This window comes from Nomascus leucogenys, chromosome 7b (genome assembly GCF_006542625.1).
Source record: "Nomascus leucogenys isolate Asia chromosome 7b, Asia_NLE_v1, whole genome shotgun sequence".
Lineage (NCBI taxonomy): Eukaryota > Metazoa > Chordata > Mammalia > Primates > Hylobatidae > Nomascus > Nomascus leucogenys.
The window spans coordinates 79,842,822-79,855,262 of NC_044387.1; the positions used below are offsets into that span (position 1 = coordinate 79,842,822).

At 35.8% G+C, this 12,441-nt stretch overlaps 1 protein-coding gene across 12 annotated transcripts in view; it reads left to right on the forward strand.

Annotated features, from left to right (window-relative positions):
* RAPGEF2 (Rap guanine nucleotide exchange factor 2) overlaps nucleotides 1–12,441 on the forward strand; it is a 257,003-nt gene that overhangs the window by 163,403 nt on the left and 81,159 nt on the right. For 3 of the 12 annotated variants that reach the window (XM_030816283.1, XM_030816285.1, XM_003257913.3), the window contains exon 1: nucleotides 2,564–3,444. The exons of 7 other annotated variants lie outside the window; for them this stretch is intronic. In XM_030816283.1, the coding sequence (XP_030672143.1) occupies nucleotides 3,385–3,444 (60 nt within the window). In that variant the 5' untranslated portion in view covers nucleotides 2,564–3,384. Of the gene's footprint in view, nucleotides 1–2,393; nucleotides 2,544–2,563; nucleotides 3,445–12,441 lie in introns of those variants that run through there. 2 more of the 12 variants (XM_030816284.1, XM_012508236.2) reach the window with 2 other exon arrangements.

Consider the following 12,441-nt stretch of genomic DNA (forward strand, 5'->3'; position numbering starts at 1 on the left):
ACAATCCCTCCTTCCCCCAGCACCTGGCAACCTCCATTCTACTTTGTGCCTACGTGAATTTGACTACTCTGGTATCTAGAGTAGAGCATTTTATAGTATTTGTCCTTTTGTGACTGGCTTATTTCTAGCTTGATGTTTTCAAGTTTTATCCATGGTGTAGCATGTAATAGAAATTCATTCCTTTTTAAGGCTGAATAATGCATATACCACATTTGTATGAATATCATTCATATATTTATCTGTCGATGAACACTTGGGTTGCTTCTACCTTTTGGCAACAGTTTACTTTTAAGTCGTTAGTTATATCTATTATAGAAAAATATTTGGAATTTTGACAGAAACTAGTCTAGAGGATTAAATGGGGTCTTTCCAGTGCCCTTTCCCAGTCAGTGGAAGGTTCATTCACTCAATAAGAATGTGAGTGCCTACAGTGCTTGGTGCAGTGAACACAGGAGTACACACAGACAGACATGGCACCAGCCATCGTGGAGATGAGAGTGTAGTGGAGGAAGCAGACACTAACTGCTTAAATACTCTTGGGGCTACGTGCACAATTACAACGGTAGTAAATGAGTGCTTCAATGAAGGGATAAACACTAACATGAGATTTCCGAGGGTATTTCACCAGTATGTTTTTGGGAGTGGAGGTGGCATCAGTCAGGAAAGGAAGAAGGAAAGTTTCAGGCAGAGGAAATAACATGTGCAAAGGCCCTTTTGTCTATCAAGGAGGCAAGAGCAGCCCCTGCAACTTGGGAGTGCAGAGTGACCATGAGCATGGTGTAAGTCTGGAAAATGTATAAATCTTGCAGATCATGGTAAGAGTTTTGGTCTTTATGCCAGGAGCAGTGGGAAGCCATGGAAGTGTTTTGTTTTCATTTGTAAAAGGAGCTTAGTGGATGAGGGCAAAATGATCAGGCTTTAGTTTTTATAAGATTTCAGGAGGTGGTATGGTAAATAGGTTGGGTAGATGGAGTTAGAATCCAGACAGTTCATTAAGGAGACTCTTGCAGTTCTCAAGGTAAAAAATAATGATTGGAGTGGGATGATAACAGCAAAGACAAAGAGAAATCTAAATTTGAGAACAATTAGAGAATGTAATAAACAGATGTTGTGATGGATTGATCAAGGACAGAGATGTTAAGGAAACTCTTAGATGTAGAAATGGCATAACAGGATCACTATGGTTCATCATGTAAGTATTCCATGGGATGAGGAATGGCGAAAACCAAAACAGATTCTTGAGAGATTTGGTTGGGAAGTGGAGGAAGAGGAAAATACCGGGTCTGGAGAATGTTTCTGTTTTTGTTTTGTTTTTGAGATGGGAGAGACCTGCACATTTAAAAGCTGGTGGGGAGGACTCTGGTTGTGGGGCAGAGGTTAAGCATACATGGCAAAAGAAGGGTAATGGGTAATGTAAGAAAAGGGGTTGGGGGGATGGGGAGAAGGATCTAAAAGAGTGATGTGGTGGGAATGGTTGCCTTTAGATATGAGGAAAAAGAAGGAAAGAGAATAGGGTGGGTATAGTCTTAGGCGGTAGTCAAGAAACACAAGTCAGCAAGCACTGACAGTTCCAAAGTCAATTATTAAAAATGCTACATTTTCTGTGTCTATTTTCTATTACATGTGCCATTGATAGATAAACCTGATTGTGAAAAGCTGACAGTGTTTCAGAATTAAAATGTCCTTATTCTTTGTCAAGTATAATGCAGTCTTTCAAATACCTACATACGTACATGAAATTAAGAGTTTATAATAGAATAATGTATCCGCATTTTATTTCAACTCTCTACCTCTGAAGTTTGGTTTGGTTTTTAAAAAAAACCTGGGTAGGTTAATTTTTTATATTATTTGCAAGGCGATATGTGCATATGTATGTGTGTGTGTGTGTGTATGGGTGTTTGTGAAAATCACATCTTCTAAATGTATACAAAGCTTGTCAAGTATGCATTTTATAAATTTTTGATAGATATTTGTTTACTATAGCACAGCAATATTTGAGGATGGGATAGAGGTCACATTGATTCCTTTATCTTCACCTTGGTGAAAAAAATCATATTTTAGTTCAAAGCTGTTCAAGTAAGTCCTTGCTCCGTTTTCCCACCCTGTCTTCAGTGATATTATTTGGAGTCAGCAATCAATGGATTCCATCCCTCTGAGACTTGCTTAACCTACAGCCGCTGATAGAATACAGGCAAGAGCTTGTTACTTTATCTGAATTGTCCATTGCTACCTTAATGAGTGAAATGGTTAAGTAGAGGAGGGGGCGAGTCTTAAGGAATGTGTGTACCATTTGAGCTGAATATTTCAGTGTATATAGGGAGAGGGAGGGTGAGAGAGAAATCCACTTACATCACTAGAACTGCATTGAGTGTGAGCCTTGCAGGTTAAGAGACAGACTACAGTGTCTTGCTTTCTGCAGGAAGCAGCAATGCCGTTTGTTTCCTAAGAGGAATTTTTTTATTTAGAAAAGGAAGCTTTCTATCCAGGAAATGGCTTTCCTTGTGCGTTGCTATGCCAACTGCCTGCAGCCATGGTCCTCCAAAGTAAGCACAATAATGTAATTATATTGGTGTATTGCATTCAGACTCATGATTTTTGAGATTGTGTGTGTGCATGTGCTGTGTTTCTGTTAGTGGCTCTCTTGCTAGCAGGCATGCTTGTGTTGAGTGTGAGGGACAGACATCATTAAATTAAATGTCCATCAGTGTCATGCTGCTAAGATTAATTGTGCAAACTTGGTTAGTGGAGTGGGACAGAGATCACTGGTCACCACTCTGTCAGCATCATTAGCAGCTAGGGAGGAGTTCCCGATTCACACGCTCTGCCCTGATTTTTTTCTTTCTTTCATTTTCTTTTTTTCTCTTGGTTGGAGGGTTCTGTATGTGTGATTGCAGATGAAACAAGGGTATTAACAATGCTTGGCTGAATGCTAGAGCCTGGTTCTTATACCACCCTGACTAATATTATTCTGTGTTAAGCCTTTTTGAGGGGAGTCTGTGTGCAGTCAGCCATTTTAGCTTTTTTCTTTTTTTTTCCTCTCCTTTTCTTTTGCCTCTTATTCTTCAATCTCAGAAATGATCTTGTTCTCTTGGAAGACTGAGAGCTGTGTGAGGTTTTCTCGGTCTTGTCATAGCCTAGGATGGTTAGAGTTTCAATGTTATAAAAATGGAGACGAACACTGTTGTTCGGATTCCTTTTCTGGTCTACAAGTGTGAAGGGTTTTTAAGCTTACCAGTAGTGACACTTTAAGCTGCAGCTTGGTTTTCCCTCCTCCCTCTTTTTTTTTTTTCTTTTTCTTTTAATTTAATGCTGTAGAGGGTGACTTGCCATCGTGAGAGATTGGTACATGATGTGTAAATTCAGTTCAGCATATGTTTCTTCATTATGAAACCACTAGCAATCCCAGCTAACCATGGAGTTATGGGCCAGCAGGAGAAACACTCAGTAAGTATCGCAAATGCTGCTTGTGCTTTGATAGCACGTCATAGAGAACTGCTTTAAAATGGGAATTGTTGCTCTTTTTCTTCAGGGAAAACAGTTTTTGTAGAAGGTATAATAGTCTGCTTGGAGGAGGGGAGGGTGCATTAAAACTGGCTTGTTCTTCCAATGTTGTAATTTTTAAAAATTTGAAGCAAGACCAGCAATTTATTTAAAGCAAAATCACTAATACTGAGAAACATTGGGCAGATAATTTTTATATTCAGAAACTAAAGCTTGACAGTTCAGCTTCGACTTAATACTTGAATAGTTTTCAAAAAAATGTTTTCATAGTTGAATTTGATGAGAAATCATCAGAAAGGTTATTGAGAACGGGAATCTATAGTGAGGAATTCACATGTAGGTTTGAGTGTAGGAGGGAGAGCTTTGGTTATTGATTTGGTAATAAAGCGATCAGTGGGACTCATCTGATTTCTTAACATGTATTCATCACTTAGGAAAACAGATTTTTTTTAATGCCACAAAAAATTATTGCTTCTTTATAATCGATCCCATGAGTCAGCTATGTGTTTGTCATGCTGAAATCCCATGGGCTGCTACCGAGAAAGACTTTTCTATGCCTAACACCAAGTCAGAACCTCCTGTTTCAGGAATGTGAGTTCTCACGGTGCTACTTTTATATCACCATGTTGGGAGTTTTCTGGCATCACACAAATTCACATGATTGATACCTACATAAATATATTCAATCCTCAAAATGCAAACGCATGAATTTAGGCAGCTTGTATAGTAGTCTAAGTATTTTTGAAATGCCTGCTTCTGCATCCTAGCATCTAGCAGGTTATTAAAGTATAGGAATTGTCTTTCATGTATTCTAAAGAAGATAAGATGGTAAACTTTAAAAGTGGAAATAAGTCGCTGAGGCTTTGTAAGTTTATGGATAGAAGACCATCAATGTAGAATATTTAGATGCTTAGGTTCATGAATATAATTTGGTTTTGTTCATCGTTATGAACAAAATTACCAACTAAATCCAAGAGATGTTCTCAGACGAAGTGATTCTTTGCGCACTGTCTCACCTCAGGAATGAGCCATGCGAGCTGCGCTTAAGGCAGCGGCTGTGTTGGAAGCATGTTATGACGCTGCGCCAAGAGCCCAGCCCCTTACCATGAGGTCCTTGTGGTACTTCACTAATTAACTCTCTTTGGATCAGATCCAGAAAAAGACCAGCCCTAAACTTAATTTCACTAGTAGGAAAGGTTGTTGTAAAGAAGTTCTGTTGTAGTTAGATTTTCTTAACGGGGCCTTTGAAATTAAACTCTTCTGTAGTCATGATTTTCCAGGTAAAAGTAAGAGTGTTAGTTAAGCTATACTTGAGGAACCTTAGAAACAAAAGTTAAACCCCAGGCTTTTTACTTACCTTCTTCGTATGTCTTTTCTTAAAGAGTGTGTATGTTTGTGTGTGGGGGTGTTTAAATGAATAATAATATAAATTTAATGAACAAAGAAAATTGATGTCTGGGTGTGGTGGCTCACACCTATAATCCGAGCACTTTGAGAGGCAGAGGTGGGAGGATTGCCTAAGGCCAGAAGTTTGCTACTATGGGCAACATGGTGAAATCCATCTCTATTTAAAAAAAGAAAAGAAAATTTTTAAAACCATTTACTGCTAGGAGGAGGAAAACATGTTACTACATTTATGAAAAGGCCAGTTGGGACAGATAATTACCCAATAGTTCCTAAACTAGAGTCCCTTATCTTATTCTGTAAGCCTGTTTGTTTCCTGACAAGTGCCTATATTTTGCTACAATTTAGAGTGATATTAGACTAAAGTAACACTAGCGATAAAATAACTTTGGATCAAGCAATTTATAGAAAATATGTGAGTGGTATTGCCCATGATACTTTGGTTAGAACTTGAAATACTAGAATTTGCCATCTCAAGATGTCACATGCCAGCAGAGTTGGCAGCTTACAATATCAAGGTCTGGCTGTATAATTGTTGACTAGTCCTTTGGTTCTATTGAGTTTGCTGTGTAATAATCAGACCTTTAAAATTTTAATTGTGTGAGGAGTTGAATAAGAAAATAATTACTCAGGCTCTCAATAAGTGACTCAATATAGTTGTTGGGTAAAAATGAGTGAGAAGGCCCCTCTTTCATCCTATGAGGCTTTATGGTGTCAAAGCTAATTTCAGATGAATAGAATTTATTAAATTCACAAATACTTCTGTTTTTGCTTCTTCAAAAAGTTTGTGGGCTTTTAAGTGGCTTTGCTTCTTTGACTGCAGCAGGTAGTGCAGTACTAGAAAACAAAAGCCATTAAATTTGGGGTGGGGGCGTTTTTTTAGCTATGATTAGGCACAAATAGTAAGCTCAGTTATTCTACTTTATCAGAACCTTTCAGATCTCATGGGCTTTTATTCTTTATTTGTTGTCTGTCTCATTCAGTGCATACCTCAGTTGCTGGCACATAATAGACATACGATAAATACCATTGAATTTCTCTTCAAATTTTTGGATTAATAAAGTCTCAACCTTTTTAACTAGTAAATTTTACATATTTTATCACACCTCCCCCCATTTCCATTTTATGTGGTTGATTGATAATACTAAGATGAATACCCATGTGTCACCAGAAATGCATCTAGCACTGGACTGTATTTTTATGGTCATGTGCTTTTCAGTTAGTCTTCGGAGGAATCTCATGATTTTATGAATATAAAAATGTAAAAATCTTGTGATTTCTTTTTAAAATAAGAGGAGATTGCTAACATTTCAGAAATGTATTATGAGACTGCATATTTCAAAAGACTACTGTGGACCATTAGTTGGGTAGACTGTTAATAGATGGTAAATGAAAAAAAGCTTTATAGGCTCATTAAGTTAGGGAAAATGTTAGCATTAAAAGTCTCTTTACTCAATTTACCAACTGTTTTGTTTTTTTAAAGTGGAGCTCTTCTCTCCCCATTTTGCCCAGCTCAGATGCCCTTGAAAATTCTACAATATAGGATGGATTTGAAACTTTGTAAATTAAAAAAAAGTTTTAAAATAAATTAATTTGATGCTATCAAACTGATAACATGTTTTAAAATTTTACATTTTTGTAGAAATTGATTTATGTAGTGTGCTATACGTAAATCACAGCCCAAGTCATGATTAAATAATAATAAAAATGGTAGTACACATAAGAAAGTGCCCTACTTAAATATAGGGAATAAATTGCAGTAGCTGTATTTATTGAGTAACGTATTGCATAGCAGACACTATATTACATATTATCTCACTTAATTCTAAAGAAACAGTATTACCTTTTTACATATGAGAAAACTGAGATTAAAAAGAATTTTTTTCAGGGGCATGTTACTAGTAAGTGGTAGAGCCATCATTGGTACGCTGGTCTGATTTTATAGCCATTGCCTTAACCACAGACTTATACTACCTACCCCCATGTGACCAAATTTAGTCTACTTCAGGTGTGTAGACTGCATAATTATGAGAGCTAGTATTAACTAGTGGAATACACAATTTGAAAAAGTGCTTTTTTCCTGCAGCTGTCTTTTTCCTGGCATATGTGACATTCCAAGCAGCAAGAATATCATGATCAAAATCATTTTATAAAACTTTCATTGCTTGGCTGAGTCAATAATGCATCTATCCATTTTGAAATCATGTTGAGACTTGAGATGGTCAGGAATAGTTGCCATTTAGCCCATTTCCTTTCTTCCTTCTGCTTTTCTGTGTTTGGCCCTACCATGTACATTTCCTTTTTGCTGCTTAACTCTTTAAACATATGCTCCATGTCTCAACTTCCTCTGCCTATTCCCTTTGTAACCTCTGAGTGCCTGACCATGGCCACTTGTGTTCTACCAGAAGTCCTGAACCTTGCCATTTTGTCTTGCCTGTTTCTGCCCCAGTGGAGCCTGACTTCAATTCATGATCACCTCCCTTAAGTCCATACAGGCCACGATTCATTTGTAGCCACAAGTATCATTTTCATCATACATAAGCCCCTTAACCAAGAAGGGTATAATATAACTTAACCATATTTTCTAAATTCCTATTGGTCACTTAAGGCCCTCTATAATCTACATTCTTTCCCTTATAAACATGTAAGATGGTGCTCTTTTATTTTAGGACAAGCTGGCTTGATTATGAAACACTTCAGGCTCATTTTCTTTTCTCATTTCTCAGCTTGCTGTGTTCTTGGCTTGGCTTTGACTTGGTCCTTATCTCTTCATATTTATCTCTATCTTAATGAATCAGGATCACTTAATATGCAGTGCTTAATTTTATTAATTCTTCTAATTGGTGCTTATAAATTTGTTTGGTCTTTTCAGTTAGATGACAGATTACATCTGGAATGAATTCCATGTGTTCAAAGGGTATGGTTGGAATTTAAAACTGTTTATCAGCTGTTAAGAGTGCAGTATAGAGAAGGATTTTCTAGGCTGGAAGAATAACATGTGAGGGCCCAAGGCAGAAAGATGTAGAAGGATACGAGGGTTTTGAGGAAAAACAATGAAATCATCACTGTTAGAGTGGATTGTGTTAGAGAGAAGTAGGTCAGTACAGGTGATGGAGTGGAGGATGTTAGAATACCAGATAAATTAATGACTATTTTGAAGATGCAGCAAAGGAGTGTAACCTCTTTCTTCCCCTCTCCTTCCTATCTTTCAACTGGAACAGATTTAAGAAAGCTCAATTAACAAAAAATGTGTTATATTACCATGACAGTTTGACCTTGTCTGTAAACATTGGGTAGAGTGTCTCTATATTTTGATTGATGGATTTTCCTTAGCAATGTAGAAAAAAAGCACCAGGACTAATTATAGAGGCTAGGTTACGCCTCTTTTGGGTAAGACTCCACCTCTTCATTATCTGATCTTTATTTTGTCTATTATAACAGATATATTTCCTGAGATGAAATAAACTTATCTCTTGGCATGATTTTCCACTGTGCTTGCTAGCAGGGGGGACTGAGAGGAAGCATATCCTGTTGTTTTATTCAAGGACAAGGTCATCTTGCCTTGGATTTGGGCCAAGAAACCCTGACAACAAATAATAGATCTTTTTACCCCCATTAGAAGTGAAGAAATGTATTTAGAAACTTGCCAAGACATTGCATACTCTGCTTATATGTGCGTTTTGTATCACAGGACATATTAAAGTAAGATCATTGCTTTTAGTCAAAAAAAGTATACCTCATATCTTTGCCTTTAAATATTTTTAGTAATGATCCATTAAAAAATCTGTCAAAAAATAAAATCAATTTAGATTACTGAAAAAGAGAATGATCAACTTAACAAAAAGCAAATGCTCAAAATGTGTCATTAGGAATTCAGTTATTCTCCTTTAACCGTTTAGCCCTAGTAAGATCAGTAATCAGTTTCTTTCTTTCTCATTTTAAATATTATATAAAATGCATCAAAGTAAATGCTCTGTAAGTTTGGTCTCATAGGTATAAGTATTCCTTAAACATCACCTGACATTTCTTTCTTTTTTTTTCGAGATGGAGTCTCGCTTTGTCGCCTGGGCTGGAGTGCAGTGGCGCAGTCTTGGCTCACTGCTACCTCCATCTCCCAGGTTCAAGCAGTCCTCCCCCTCAGTCTCCCAAGTAGCTGGGATTACAGGTGGGTGCCACCACGCCCAGCTAATTTTTGTATTTTTAGTACAGGCGGGGTTTCGCCATGTTGGCCAGGCTGGTCTTAAACTCCTGACCTCAGGTGATCTGCCTGCCTTGGCCTCCCAAAATGCTGGGATTACAGGCTGAGCCACCACGCCCAGCCCTGACATTTCTTTAATCTGCCTCCAGAGGTTTGACCAAACTCTTAATTTATTCAGGTAATCTATTAAGAATTCCTCCAGAGTAATGCTTAAGGTTTCTTCATTTTCTTTTGTTTAACAATAAAGGTAAAATCCTTTTACAGTTACTATAAATCCTTAATGAAGTACTTTTTAATGCTTACTTTATATCCCTGATTTTTAAAAAACTAACTTATTACTGTCATGTCTGTAGTGATCTTTATAAACTTTTGAAAGCCTTTTCAATTTAGATCAAATAACTTTTATCATTATATATTTTATTTGAATATGGTTTGCTTATAAGCTGTTTTTGAAAAATTTTAAAACGAATGTCTAAATATATCTACATAGAGATATAACCATGTGAGCATGTATAAAAATATATACGTGTGTGTGTATAAGTGTGTTTGTAATTTAAATGAAAGTTTGTAAATGTGTCCTTAAGGTCTCTATTAATTTCATTGTTCTGAGATCTTTGTTCTCTCTGACCTACTTTTTCTTCATGCTTAAGGAGTGGTCTTTATAGACATGACACATGCTTGTGATTATTTCCATATAATATTAAGATGCCAGTGCTATTAGTATTGTCTTAGGTATTACACAGAATGGGCTAAATGGAACAGTGTCTGGTTTTTGGAACATAAATTAAGAAACTAATAGAAAAAATATACTAGGGAATGTAGATATAAATTTGCTACTTTAAAGCTACTTTAAAGACATAACAGAGCACACTTTAAAAATGCAACATATTGCGTCACACAAGAAGTTCCCTTAAGCTCACCAATGGTCCCTGCCACTCACTGTCTTTCCTATTGGTGCAGAAACACCCATGCCATAAAGAATTAATCACTTGTCACCCTCTGCCATTTCTTCTTCTTAATTGAACCCCTAACATAGGCCTTGTATGTAGTTATGTTGTGTTTTTCTCTCGGTCTCGTGTGTGTGTGTGTGTGTGTGTGTATGATATATAAGAATCTTATAATTGCACAGTCTATGATACATCATATCTTTATAACTTATCAATCCTCCACTATCTATGTTTCTTTTGTACTCTGAAGTCACTATATAAATATGCCCCATATGCTTCAGATCTCTTCATTCCACATCAATAGACCAAATTCTCTTTTACAACTTAACACTGGATATTCATCATGAAGGCTGTTTTCAGAGACATCTTAGGCATGAGTTAGCCTTACATTTATTAATAAAGTGACAGCCTGAAAAATTTCTTTATAATTATCAAAGTTATATTCTTCTTTAATGAACTCTAGAGAAATACATTATTGGTTTGCAATATTGACTTGGTTTGATTATTAAATGACACATACCCTTCTTTCCCCTTTATTGATATATCTGTATACATGTACTTATTTCATATGTAAGTATGTGTATGTGTAAATATAATTAATCCATACTTTAATTTTTAATTTTAGTATATAGAAAAAAACTAGAATTAAGATTTGCTTACTTTATTAGTGAAAATTGAGTTTTGAGAATATATGCTCTATCTCTTGTCATAGATGTTTTATTTTCTTACTCTTCTATAATAGAGTTGAAAATACAGATTACAATGGAGTCATCTTATTATAGGGCATTTTCAGTGGGCAAAAATTTACTAAAAGTGGCAGAAAAGAACATCACACTTTTCATGATAAAGGAAGACAATAAAACATGAATGTGAAAAAGCTGAAGAGTTGTAATTTTTTCATTCCCTCTCTTTTCTTAGGGAAAAAAAATGGGTAACCCAGACACTTTTACTCTCTGAAGTATTTTTATTAAGTGGTAGCACTCTTGTTTATTTTTCTCAGTAATTAAGAAATATTTGGAGTTTTTCCAGTTGACCAGTTTGCTGTGGACTGAGGTTTGAGTAAATGCTGGGCAAGTGGAGAACTGCAGTTGTAGACTACAGGCAACCCTTGAGCAACATGGGTTTGAACTGCATGAGTCCACTTATAAGCAGATTTTCTTCCACCTCTGCCACCCCTCAGACAGCAAGACCCATGCTTTTCCTTCCTCCTCCTCCTCCTATTCCTCATCCTCAGCCTACTCAAAGTGAAGACGATGAGGATGAAGACCTTTATGATGATCCTCTTCCACTTAATGAATAGTAAATATGTTTTCTCATCTTTATGATTTTCTTAACATTTTCTTCTCTCTAGCTTACTTTATTGTAAAGATATATAATAAATATAACATTCAAAAAAATGAAATATTTGGAGTTAAATGGGAGTATTCTGCCATGTGATTTTTATGGGTACTATGGAATTGAGAAGGACTAATAAAGGTACTATAGTAATTTTAATACTTAAACCTTAGGTACTTAGTATCACAGTATCTTTAATAGTAGTGAAAAGGGAGATTGCCTTGAGTTCCTTGTCAGTAAAGATTAAGAATGATTCTGTAGTCACTGGGCCTATAGTGGCTGGGTTGGTGGGGTTTGGGGGAAGTTCAGCAAAATTGAGCGATGAGTAAATTTATGCCTCAGGTTTCCAGTGACTTGAGAATGTGAAGGATGAAATTAGCTTTTTATTTATGACTAATTGATTTTACACTTACTTGTTTTCTTAAAAGTATACTTTTGTTCATTTTAAATGGCAACTTAAAGTTATAGATGCATAGGACTTCCTATTTCCCGTTGAAATTAATATCCTTTGTTGAAATAGTCAAATGTCAAAATCATAGTATTTTAGGGATAACATTTACCTAAATATAAAACTAACTTAAAACAATTTTATATAGAAGAGGGTACACTTTGAATAGCTAAACTAATTTTCACTGCTTTATTTGTTACAGTTATTTGAGCAGCAGTTTGGTCTGTGTCTTATTTGTTATAACAAATAAAATTTGAAATAGTTTAGCTAAAGAAAATATAAACACAGGTGACAACATTTCTTTTCTTCTCCCTTTGCACTGTATATAGTGAGCTTTTTATCACTATAGTCTTTTAATGTGTTCATTTTAGTTGGGCATATTCCCAGATTTCTTTACCCTTCATTATCCTTATGTCCCCTCTGAAAAAAATTAACAACCTGATGTAAATGAGAATTAAAGCATGTCTGTTGAACATCCTCACAAAAGTTCATTAGTAGTGATATTAAGAAGGTTTTTTCTAGAAAAAGAAATATGGATAACTTTAAAATGTCTTTTGGCTGTTTCTCAGAGCAAGACTAGTTAGGGACTATCTTTTTTTTATTATTAT